General features: G+C 42.3%; 1 protein-coding gene across 4 annotated transcripts in view; it reads left to right on the plus strand.

Annotated features, from left to right (window-relative positions):
* Positions 1 to 13,252, plus strand: part of LIMS1 (LIM zinc finger domain containing 1) — a 67,370-nt gene that overhangs the window by 34,238 nt on the left and 19,880 nt on the right. The window contains exon 1 of one of the 4 annotated variants that reach the window (XM_017737123.1): positions 40 to 226. The exons of 2 other annotated variants lie outside the window; for them this stretch is intronic. In XM_017737123.1, coding sequence (XP_017592612.1) covers positions 123 to 226 — 104 coding nt within the window. In that variant the 5' untranslated portion in view covers positions 40 to 122. Of the gene's footprint in view, positions 1 to 39; positions 227 to 13,252 lie in introns of those variants that run through there. One more of the 4 variants, XM_008635845.2, reaches the window with a different exon arrangement.

The following is a 13,252-nucleotide window of genomic DNA, read 5'->3' on the forward strand; positions in this document are numbered from 1 at the left end:
CTGTGCCGCCGCCCTCCTCGCCACCCACAGCTGGGAGAGGCGGGGGAAAGAAACCCAGCCCAAAGCCAAAACACCCCCCTCACCTTTAAAAAAAAAACCAGCCCTCCTCCAGGTAGGGGAATATGACGGCCTTGCAGCTGAAAGAGTTGTCACATTCAGGTCTGTACAGGAGGAGACGCGATCGTCCTGACAGTGTCCTGCCCGGGTCACAGGAAGAGAACCTGAGGTGAGTGCAAATGGACGGTACTGCCAGGGCACCGAGCCCTTCTCTGCTGCCTGCTTGCTTCGGTGGTTTTAACAAACAAAATGCAACCACAGCTCTGGAAAGTCACTGCAAAACACATGCATTGAGAAGCAGCCCCAAAACACGATGGAAGAACCCCTGGAGGAGGAATACAGGAGCCATACGGTGACCTTGTGCATTCTGGCGACGTTGTGACAGCCTTCCCTGACTTTGGGAAGGGCAAATGTTAGCTGGCATTTACTTCTGGATCCCTTCTGATGGCCAGCACTTGCAAGTAAATAAACGTTTTGGAGCCTGACAACTTTGCTCCATCTGCTTTGAAGCAAGTTCTGGGTCACCCAGATTCTGTGGGTTGTGCTGCCTCTTGAGGGTCTTGGCACAGTCCCTGTGCCAGGCTGGTGGTGTGGAGATGGGGTGGCTGCTGGGCTCTGTGTTTTTTTGTGGGGGGGTTCTTTGATTCGGAAAGGGCTTTAGACAGAAGAATGCAGCAGGGCCGCTAAGCCTGACCTTACTCAGCAAGAGTGACCAAAAATCAAAAAGCCATTTAATGTCTGGGGTTATCTTCCTGGTGTTAATGAACCTTTTGAAAAAAATTAACAATGAATTTGCAGAAAGCCTCTGTTCAGAGCATGAAGATTAAAGATTTGTTTCTAACTTGATTAAGTGCAGAGACCCCCCCAAAAAAAGTAAAAATGCAAAGGTGTTTTTCTAAGTGTGCTCAGTGTGAAAGCAATCTGTTCCCACTTCAAGCTCCTCAGAATAGGAACCTTATGTATCTGCTAACAAAAGCCTCAGTGGAGAGGAAGTACTTCCTATCTGCTAATGCCTGTCTCATTGTATTTTTAGATTATTTTTCCTTGGTAGTGGTTGTGCATCAGGTTGGAGTGCTGTGTAATTTGAAACCTTTTTGTTACTGTGTTTTCGTCAACTGTGTTAGCGATTTCAGAAGAATGGTCGTTCAGATCTGGGGGATTCACTCTTTTGTTATAACTAAGGACCTTAATTGTGGCAAAATGTATGATTGTAACCTACAGAGATTATTTGCCATAAGATATCAGAAATAGCATATCACTTCCATGAATGTATTAACTTGCAGGTCTGGTATGTGTGCTTGGTATCTCTTTGTAGTATTAATTCTGAATTGATTTCTGAGATGGATTTCTAGTAGCATTTGCAGTATATATGTTATATTTGTATGACTGCAGTTGGAAGAATAACCAGACTTAGTAGATTAAAAGATGCACAGAGATTACTGACATTTTTAAATTTAGTTTCTTTTGTACAAAACTAGCAGTGAGGAAAGAGAGATCTATTTGGGGTAGAGAAAGCCGCTTTTTGAAGCATATACATAAAAATGAGCACTAGCTCTGTATGGTTGTGTTGCTGTTATTACTATGTATATCCAAGATGGGAATGAGACCATTTGGGGGCTGGATAGGGGGAAGGGGTGTGTTTACTGCACCAGTAGAAGTCTGGGTGTTTTGATCACCTGAGTCTCTTCCAGTTAGAGATGAGAAATACATGAAACAGGGATTGGTCTTGAGAAATAAAATCCAAATTGGAGGAAATACCGAATCAGGGTACTTGTGAATCAGCTTAGGGCAGAGTGCTGGAAATACAAGAAGGTGAATAGAGCATGGTCAGATGATGCTTTTAGAGCAGGAGACAACCCATACCTTCAACTAGAGGTTATCTTATGTTTGCTAATCACTTAAGCTGGTTCTTATTCAAACTAAACCTTGCTCCTTCCTAACCCATATTGTGATATTTCAGTGTGTTGCAAGGCAGGCTTTTTTTTTTACTGCATTCTCCATGACAAAAGACTATGGCATTATAAATACAGAATTGTGACATATCAAGAGGGCAAAGAACAATTGAGAACAAAGAGGAAAAGCTCATTAGTTTTCTAAAAATGGAAAGCTCTAGTTTTTGCCATATGTTCTCCCAGTGCCACTTAGATGCCTGTCCTTAGCAAATACTTTCAGAGTATCTAGAGTCCACAAGAAAGACAAGAGGTTTCTTTTATGTCTGCTAAATATATCTTGCCACCCATGGCTTTGCAATGCCCTCTCATAGTATCTCTCTCCAGTTCTTTGTTCTAGTACCTTTGTATTTTGTTTTACATACATATTAATCCAGATGTGTTAAATAATATCAGCCCTCTAGCAACAGTTCACTGAAACCTACTTTCTCAGTTCCAACAGTGTTCTTTTAATCCTGGGCCAAAATGTACTCAAGATACCAGTGTCCCCAGGTCACCCATTGAGAACTTCTGTATTAAAAACCTTTTATTTCAGCTGCTGGGTCCAGCCATCACAGCAGGAGCCAGATGTGCTTGGTAGGACAGGGCCCTGTGTACCTGCAAATTGTGGCTGAGACATAGCCAAGTGTTGGCATTACAAAGCCGCTCAGCAGGGCTTGGTGCCAAAATTCTGCCTTTGCTCTTTCCTGGGAATGTCAGTGTCATTTGTACTTAAAACGTGTGAGATTACTAATAATTAGGGCACTGTGAAACAATGTACTGAAACTCCTAAATGTGCACCAGAACATATGTTTGTCATGTAATGTGTCACAGACGTTTAATTTGTCCTGACACCACAGCATATTGATGGGGATGGAAAATTTGGCTTCTCTTTCTGTCTCACTCCACGCATCACTTAACAAACCTCATAGGTTTTCTGGCAGCCTTTTAATCTGCTGCTAGAGCAGATTAAAACTGGTGCTTTTACTGACTTCTTAGGGAGCTGCAGCCTGTCTGTGCCATGTAAAAGGTGGTCTGGATAGTTCATCCTTTTCTTGAACTTGCACAGTACAAAAACGTGTTTGGTTTAGACCTCCACTGAAGTAGGGGTGCTGAATGCAGACCACTCTTTGCCTGTTTGAGCAGACTCACCAGCTCATAAGCCTTAATTATACAGCATGCTCCCTGGGTGCAGAGTTCAAAATGCAAGAGGATGCCAGGCACTTCATTGTGTGCAACAGATGTGGCAGTCATTGAACTAAATGCAACCTGAGAAATCTGCTTTTCAGAACAGACTGTTCTAAAGACCTGTTCTTTTCCAGCTATATTGATTTAGTGGGAAAAAAATGACATCTCCTGTAGGTCTGGTCTTGCTTTGTCTTTAGAAATGGCATGTAAAAAATTCTGACTGTATGCTGAGCTATTCTTTCTTGCTTTTCTCAGAAAACGGGATGCAAAGGAAATTGTACACATATATTTATGATTAATCATTAGGAGTCACTTAGCAGTAGCAGTATGCCAGCTATTTTTGCTCTTTCCCCTTCTCATCCCATGGGTTTTTTAGAAATAGAATGATTCCTCTAAAAAAATTGGTGGTATTAATTTTCAGAGCTCAGTACAAGGTACTGGCAAAAGCAGAGGCAATTATCTTTGGGGTTTTTTTGACAATTACACTTAAAAGTGAATTTAATCACTGTTAGCTACTATCTGTAACTCTCTTTTCTAAGTTCATATGCATTCAAATGCCATTAAAAATGTAAACAATTTTTGAAGAGGTTAGTCTCAAGTTTTTACCAAACAGTAAATTTCAGCATTTACAATAAATAATCATTGATGAGCTTCCATCAGTGGCTGTCAGTCACACGTAATTCACTGGTCTGCTCTCCTGTGCAGAAAGCACTGTAGATGTTTTCCATATTAATAGTTTTAGAGTATCTGCATTCCCTTTGCTCTCTGCTGCTGAAGCTGAGGGGTACATGTGTTTGAGTAGGTGCAGGCAGTCTTCTGCTGGATCTGTTCAGGCTCCTGCCTGCCTCTGCACATTGACTCCAGGCTGGAAGGCATGTGGATGTGCCCCAGAATTTCATGCACAAAGACTTCCTTGCAGATGAAACAGGAGGCATAAGCACATGGTTACATCCCACTGAGCCTTAGGGGGATAGGCTCTGCACAGCAAGGCTTGTAGGCGAGTATAAAAAGAAACAAATGAATAAAATTCCCGCCATTGGCAACACAGTAGGGCTGAGTGTCTCCCTTTCTTTATGAAATGCAGCATTTGGGAGGTGTGAAAGGTCACAAATCTCCTTAATCTGCCATCAAAAGCACATGTGTAGCTGCCAGACAAGATGTACAGCTGTTTCCAGCTGCACATCAGCCCTGAAGATCTGCTCTTCCTATGAAGAAGGAATGAAAATGCTGTTCAGGGACTGTCTGGGAAACCAGGCACCTGTTGAGCCTTTGGATGCTTTAGGGTACTGAGAGCAGGTTAAGGAGAAAATAAAAGATCTGTCTGCACCTGGAAGCTTACTTAAATTTGATTTCTCCTGGTAATATTTCTTTATAGCATCACCAATGTTAACATTTATATGGCTGCTTTCTGTGAGAGTTGTTTAACTTGCTCACCGTGCCAGTGTCAGCAGATGAAGCAGTAATTGTTCCATACATTGGTTAAAAAAGCAATTAATTTATTAAAGCAGGAAAAACTTTCAAAGAAGTGCTAAGACATAAAACAATTTTGCTTCTTCGTTTGCTCTGGTTAATAACTCTGCTAGAATAGTGGAGAGCTGGGTGCTACAAATACTCATTTGAATCAGGTGCTTGGGAGCTTTGGACTAAGAAACACTTTGGTTTGCTAGCTGTTCTAATTGAAGAAGGGATTTGTCCATGTAAATGTAACACTGAATTGGTACCATTAATTAGAGTAACTTACAGCCAGCAAAAATATGCTTCATGGTTAGATTTTAATATTGGGATACTTAGAATTTGCATTGAGCCTTAGTTTGAGGTATCCAAATGACTAGAGGCTTTACTGTTCATTTGTGCTGTACTTTTCATTGCTCTAGGGGTTAAAATAACTCCTGAGGAACACACCCTTTTTTGCTTGCCTTCTCTCTCACCCCTTGTCTCCTACATTGCACAACAACTAAGCAATTTTGTTTGACTTGCTCACCTGGACTGTCACCTCCTGTGACTCCAAATGACCGGAGATAGCTGCTTGTGTAACATCAGCCTGAGTAGTAACTACTTTTCCTCTTAAATCTATGATATTAGTAAACATGTAAGCTTCGATGATTAATAGCAATTAAGATTTTCACTGCTCTTATTTACAGGATTAGCTGACTAAAGGTAAATTGTGCATTTCTTTTCTTTTGCTGTTGTTTTCGTGTGTCCTGATAACACCTAATCAGAGGTGTTCTCTAAAGACAATGTACTGCGATTGCTTATTATTCTTCATTATAATTAAGCTGTCCTTTGAATGCAGTCTGTCACGCTGAAGTGAATTTACACACAGAAGAGAAAAACTAAATTACGCCAATGTTATCACTTAATAAAAATTACCAACTTGCAGGCATCTGGAAGAAAAGTTTGAAGGTTGTAAGTTTGGATTCCCTTTCTTTATATTTTTTGTTTTCCTGAGGTCTCTGAGCTGTTCCAGGAAACCCGAAGCTGACTGACACAGTGTCCTCGAGAGGACCATGAGCCTTTTACGTGATGCTCTCCAGGCATGGGAACAGCTCTAGCTTGCCAAGTATGCTGCTTCTGAGGATGGCCAAAGGCTGATGCCTGTGGAGGGAGGGAGAAGGAAAGAGGGGGCCTTTTATGGGATTGCCCTTGGTAGTAATCCCAGCTTGCCACCAGCTGTGGCTCAGGGACTTCCTACAGAGTTTGTGGCATTCAGTGTTTTTTCCTTCAATTAACTCCTCTGGTTTTGCCTTCACCCAGCAGTCTCAGGGCATTTGCCAAATCACTCAATGCTCTGAGTTTTCATGTGTAGTACCTGATGCTGTAGTACACATAGTTGTGTGTTATTTTTTTCCTTGCTTGATTTGTCATAGCAGCTTTAGGCTGCCATTGTTCAGTTTTCATCTTTGTATCTTTGTATCTTTTTCATCTGCCAGCTTTGTAGAAATTCTCATTTTAGGTAGTTCCTGGTAGCATTCTGAAATGATGGCTTCATATATAATCCTCTGTGAGCAGTGCTTTTTGATGATACTGCTCAATTTTGCCAGCAGATTCTAAGTCATCCTGTGATGTGTCTTTATAGATGAACCTTTCTGATCTTTTTGGAGCCTTTTGTCCAACAAGAGAAATTTGGGTTCTGACTTTTATGACATATTTCCTTGTAGCCTTTCTGCTGTTTCTGGCTGCCCTAATGGCTGTGATAGAGCTAGAAGAAAATGAATTAAAAACTTTTTACTATTAGCCTCAAAGGAAGCTACATACTGGCAGACACATAGCAATACCTGGCATCATTTCTCAGCTGTCCTTTTTAAAATGAAAGATTCAAAACATTCAAGCTGTTCCAGCAAGGAATGAGTGGACAAAGGTAGAGCAAATGTGAAATGATGTTTGACTTTTCTAGCATGTTAAATCCATACATGCCACACTCTTCATAGATCATAAAGTTCTTGATCCCGAGGTGAGTCTACCTTTTGAACTCTGTTTCTATGCAACTATTGGTCTCCCACTCAGAGTCATGACTCAAAACTGCCATGGCTGGTCCCCTTTTTCCAATACAGGAAGTTTGCATTGAAAGCTATTTGTCCTGCTCAATATTTGGCTTTTCAGTTTTTGTTTCGTACATTTCTTCTCACTGACTTCAGAAACTGAAGTGAAGCATACCCTGTATTTCTGATACATTGCAAAGCTGGTCCCAATATATATACTTTTCTAAAGGACATTGTAGCAATGCAGCTTCAGAATAGCGTAACTCCATGAGCTACCAAGTTGCAGGTCATGCATTTTGTCTGACGTGTACAAGTAATTGCTTAGTTTTAAACTAAGATGCTTTCTAAAATGCTTTCTAAAGCTACTCCTCAGATTACACCCACTTCTCCATGGTATGTAGCAAAGCAGAAGGAGTCTTGGCAGGGCTCGAACGCCTCTGATTGAAAGGACAAACCCCTGTCATCCTCCCTCTTTCCTTTGATTCTGTTCTGTCAAGCAAAAAAAATGCTGCTCTTCCAGATGATCCCAGCAGTATGTTGTTGCAAGGGGTAACTTCTACATCTTCTTCCCTCACAAGTGTTATAATAGATACTGTAGCTGTCCACTGCTGCTTTACTCATTGAGGATTAGTCAGGTGTTGGGACAGAAACAATTACTTAAAAAAAAACCTGGCAATAGTTGCCAAACCTTCTGCTAGAAAAATGCATGGAAATCTTGCTTTGCACAAGCTCCTACTGAAATTTGTTCATGTTTACTTGGCAGGTCTGCTACTAGCATTGAATAGCTAATAAAGTACGAGTTGAAGACTTTCAGTTTGCATAACCCTAAATATTAAAACCGTTGTAATGACGTAGGAAAGTAATGCTCTTTTGTATTAGTGTTATTTGTTGACACATTACTCATTCTTGAGTCTTCAGAACATACACTGCTCCTGGTTGTTCTCTTGCCTGTTGAATATTAGGGCTATTATTTCATGCTGCAGTATTGACTGCAGATGGCTTAGCTGTCTGCCATCCTCTGCAGTTTTTAAAGCCTGGTGGTGCTGTAGTGAATGTAGGAAGAGAAAAATGTGAAACCAAAACCTGGAGTAACTAATAATTACGATTTAGCATGTGTGTGAGAGAAGAGGAACAGCTGAGGAGATGTTTGCTATAACACATTGTACATCTGCTCAAAATGAATTAATTCAGGCAATGAAAAACTTTGCACTTCATCATATAGAAGCTCAGACTAATGAAGGTGAGAAGAAATTATGTTGCTGAAAGTGTAGATTAATACTAAGAAAGTAATAATAAAAGATGTGTGTGACGTGCAGGTTACTAAAGCTGAAGGTCAGTCCACAGCATGGTGTCTCCAGTGGAGACGTGACTATAAGGATATTGCTGTGAACTGGGAAGCCTGGTGTTGCAGTTCTCTCTGCCCTACAAGGAGCTGCATGGATGTACTGGAAGTCTCTCCTGATTGCTGGGGTGTTATGTTGAGTCATAATAATAATTATAGCTCCTGGATGAACAGCTCAGGTCATGGTGTTTAGCTTGTCAAAACATTGGTTCCACATAGTGCAGGCAGATGACTCAGGCAGAATCAAAGGCTGGCATTTGCCATTACACTGAGGATTCAGTGGAGGATTTTTGGTAGATGTCAGTGACAGATGACATGAACTGAATACTGGTGCTAGGAAACTGTTACCCTAAAGAGAAAGATGTCACTGCATTGTTTTAGAATCATAGAATCATTTAGGTTGTAACAACCTCTTAAGGTTATCAAGTCCAACCAATAACCCAGCACCGCCAAGTCCACCACTAAACTATGTGTACAAGTGCCACATCTACTTGTCTTTTAAATAGTTTCAGGGATGGTGACTCTGCTACTTCTCTGGGCAGCCTGTTCCAATGCTTGACACCCCTTTGCACGAAAATTTTTTTCTTAATGTCCAATCTAAACCTCTCTTGATGCAACTTGAGGTTGTTTCTTCTTGTCCTGTCACTTTTTTTGGAGCTTGGAGGGCCTGATCTTATTTCTTCAGACTTGAAAAGATGGTTCTTTTCACAGCAGGTGTCTCAGGGATATTTGATGTGCAGCCCCTCGTATTGAGTGGCTGACCTTTTTTATTATTCTTAAATTGGAAATGAAGCTGTAAATGCTATATGAAATGCATCAGTGCAAACGCATCTTTGAAATTTATAGAGTTGGAGGACTTTGGATACAGAATTTGGATACCATGTTGAGGTAGGCATGCAGTCAGCTACACAGGGTGCAAATTTGAAGAATAACCAATAATATACTGTGTCTTGTGCAACACAAAATTATTGGAGTTTGTGAGCTTCTCATACATGATACTGTGTCTGTTGTTTTGTTTTTCCTGTCTGCACAGGATTAAAAAAAATAGTAGTGGGGGAGGAAGAGATGACTCTTTTAAAGAGTATCAAATATCTGTACACAGAAGTCATTACTTGGTTTACATGGAGCATGGCTTCATTTGGTAATACTTGTAACCAGCAGGAAGAAAACACAATACTTTGCTGAAATATTACTTATAACAGGAAAATGCTGCAGTTGCATATTGCTCTCCCTTTCTACAAATTCTGTCAGGCTGATTTTTCACTGTGCTTGAATTATTGATGAAACATTGTGTGGGAAGGTGCTGCTTACCTGTCTATTCCAGTTATGTTTACTTCCTTATGGAGAGATGGAATGTGAACCTTCTCTGTCTGCGGAAACCAAAGCATTTTTTGGACATGTTTATACTAGAATAAATTTATACTGAACTATATGAAACAACTAGAATTGCCTTTTTGTTTGCCCTGTTTAAACTCCCACCACATAAGCTTAATTATGCATTTTGAGGTGAAGTCTAAAGAATGAAGCTTTTAGGAGCACTCAGAATTCACCTGGTTTTTACTGTAGTGGTTTTGAGATGGTTTTTCATCATTTTTAATAGAAACAGTAGTTATAGCAGTGCTGAGCATATGTGAAAATCCTACCTGTAATGTGCATTTTTATTATATAAAAGATTCATGCCTTCTTTCGAACTGCCTTAGGAGACCAGCTTAACATGGAAAGTATTTTATTGCTTAAGAGATAAACAATTGCAGCAACCAGAACCCAGGAGTGTTTTTAATTTCAATAAAAAACCCCCACCAAAGGTCAACTAGTGCTTCAAAATGTTGGTGCAGAAATCAGAGCAGGGCACTGCCAGCCCACACATCTTTTGCAGCCAAAGTTCTGTTCTAGGTTGTTCTGTATTTTGCGTGTGAGAGCCACTGCATAGCATCTGTTAATACATCATTAAAATTAAACCACACGTACCTGTGGGGGAAGTGGTGGGATGCACTGTGATTACTCATCCCCCCGGGGTGTCCCGATGGGCCATTTGGCCTCCCGACAGCGCCGGCGGTGCAGCGATATGTCACGGTGGCACAAATAGGTTGCCAAGCAGCAGCTGCCTTTGCCAAGCACCTTGTTTGGAGCCGTGACTGCTCCGCACGGCTATTTGTGGCACGGAGTGAAATGCTCAGCAGGCTTGGCTGGCCACCGAGTCGTCTCTGTAAGAGTCCCTGTCTGCCCCTGGCAGCCACCAGCATGGGCAGCCTGACTGGAAAGCTCTCCAGAGAAAGCAGCGTGGAGTGAGGCGGCAGTCATCCTTCAGCAGGGATTAGGCAGTGCAGCTATTTTTGCTATTGTTTACTAAAGCCCTTCTGGTAACTGCAGCGGGACACTTCTCCCTCCCTCTTCTACCATTTCTTTCAGCACCTTCCCTACCACCAGATTTGGCTTCTGATAAGATCCTCAGTGTGCCAAGACGAGACTGTCTTTTTCTTTCATACCTACCTTTTCTAGTTAAACGCTGAACTTCTCCCTTTTCTCTTCTCCATAACACTGCATCTTTAACAACAGGCTGGTATGTTTTGTCCCATTTCCCAGGGAATACCCTTGGGAAGCTGCTGCTGCTGCAAAACAACCAACCCCTTACATGCTTCTCACTCCCCATGGACAACTTCACTTCAGAGTAGCCTAGAATTCCCTAATGAAAATGCAGTGTATTTTTAACAATGTATTTCAGGTCTTGGCAGCATGCCTCCTGCAAAATGACAGAAAAGAGAAAGATGGCCAGCTGCTCTGGATTTGTGGATTACCAGACCTTCACAGTAAAAGCTGTGTTTTGTTCAGTAGCAGAAAGGCCCTTTTTAAACTCCTGTCAAGCTCCTTTCTTGCTTAATGGAAAACATTGGGAGTCATTCCACCAGCAGCAATGGTAATATGACTGGAGAACCAGGCAGCTTCTACTTATTGCACATATGGAGCCCTATGTTTGAAGGACTGCTTCTTGAAAAAGACTAGGAAGATTAAATCAGGCTTTTTGGATGGACATCTTGCTGCACTAACTTGCTGTACTACTTGCTTTGCTACAGCCATGCAGAACATTGCACAGTAGCAAGCTGAAGAAGCAAGCAAATGTTTTCTTGTTGACCAAAGAGGACATGAGACAGCAGAAGTGGCTTCTAGCCACGTTGGTCACCTGTGGATTTCAGGTTACTGCAAGAATTGTAGTAGTCCACCAGGAGAAAAACTTTACGGGGCACTTTTGATTTGCAGCAGCATCTTCCCAGGAGAATTGTCTGTGATCTGGGACAAAATACAGGAAAACAGTTGGGAAATCGTTGAGAAAATAGCGATAAGAGGAAGAGATAGGCTGACTTGCTGTTTCTTATCTTAGTGGCTTTGTGCACCTGCACTAATCCTGGTGAATCAGCATTTTTAGTCCATTGCAGTCAGTCTTGCTGGAGTTTTTTATACCTACAGAAGCTCAGCATTGACCTGTGCACAAAGCGTTGGGAAGCAGAACTGGCATCACTATACCTGCATATCTTTTGGCAGACACTGCTCATTTTCATCACTGGTGCTCCAGAGAATGCAGAAACCTTTTGTTCCAGGACTGCAGTGGTGCTCTGGCAAGATCTTTGTGGCCTAGGGCTACAACCTGAGCATTGCTTCATCTGGAGCTTGCCCCATGACAGATAAAAATAGGGCTTGAGCTTCAGCCAAGCTGTGTCAGTGGTGAGGGTGCAGCCTCCTTAGCCTGTTAGAGCTTGTGACTGCTGGTAGCTCTGGCATAGGATGAATAATCACACCTACGGACAGGAAAATAAGCCAGGTCATGCTGCCTGGCTCCCACCTACACAGGGAAATAGCTTGCCTAGGGGTTGCTCCTTTTTGAGGGGAAGTGAAGGAAAGACACTGACCAAACCCATTCCACAAATTTGTCAGCAAAGCAGCAGTGTAGGACTGTGTTGGCTGAGCTCAGGAAGGCAGCTGCGTGCAAGCTCCGGCCTGCGTGGAGAGGGGTGTGTGGGCTGCTGTACGCTTGCTGAGCAAGCTGTCCCAGCTGCTGGTGAGAGATACGGCCAAAAAACCGTCATCAGCCAGACCCTCTGTAGTAGGTCCTAGGAAGGTACAGGTATATTAAGAGACTAGCCTTGACTAGACCTTCTGTCATATCCTGTGACAGGACAAAAGGAAATGGCCTCACGTTGTGCTGTGGGAGGTTTAGATTGGAGATCAGGACAAATTTCTTCACGGAAATGTTGTCAAACACTGGAGCAGACTGCCCAGGGAAGCGGTAGAGTCACCATTCCAGGAGGTATTTTAAAGATGTGTAGATGTGACACCTGGGGACATGGTTTAGTGGTGAATGTAGCAGTGTTAGTTTAATTGTTGGACTCAGTGCTCTTGAGGTCTTTTCCAACCTAAATGATTCTGTGATTCTCTGATCTTCTAGTTCTAGTTCCTCTACTTGTTTCCATTGCTCGTCTCCTTCTTGTAATCCTCTGCTTTCACATGCCCTGTCAAAGTCTAGCAGATTCTTCAGATACCTGCGTGCTGTGTGTCATGAGCACAAAGTGCATGCAGTTCTGCAGTTCAACTGATTGCTAACAAGGCTGAGCCAGTTAGTTAGTTACTCAGGAGGGCTTCCCAAAAGCCTTCCTTTTCTGCAGTTAGAAAGTGCAAGAAGCTGAGTATCCCTCATCTGCCACAAGCACTGTGCTTCAAACAGGGAGAGCTTGAAGGAATGTAATTATTAGCTGCAAATCCTATTTCAGTTAGTTTTTTTACATTGGGTAGTTGTTCTAAATGCAGCGCATCACTGGAAATAAAGCTTTGGTTTTCCTCCTTCATACATTGTCCATTATGGCATGCCTGTCAGCTTAGTTAATGGCCTGAGAAGCACAACAGAAATCAAATTATCTGTCTGTACCTTTCCCTTGTCTGAAGTACTGACAAGAGGAAAGACACCTATAGATAAATTCAGCACATATGACTTAGAAGACACAAGTGGAGCATTAAAGGCCATTTTTACAAGGTAATTAACATACTCTAGCATTAAAGCAATATTTACCTGGAGACAGGAGTCTTCTCTTCCTGCTTTCCACTGCTGCTTTGCCCATGATAAAATATTGTTAGAATCTGCCTCCACCCCTGTCCTGGGCTGATGTCATGAAGCCGCTTTATTCCTTAGCCGTCCGCTCACTGCCCAAGGCCGCTGTGCCTCTAAGACGGCCCCGGCCCGGAGCCGCGGGCCCGAGTGCGGGGCAGTTCAG

The sequence above is a fragment of the Corvus brachyrhynchos genome, unplaced genomic scaffold, assembly GCF_000691975.1.
Source record: "Corvus brachyrhynchos isolate BGI_N302 unplaced genomic scaffold, ASM69197v1 scaffold83, whole genome shotgun sequence".
NCBI lineage: Eukaryota > Metazoa > Chordata > Aves > Passeriformes > Corvidae > Corvus > Corvus brachyrhynchos.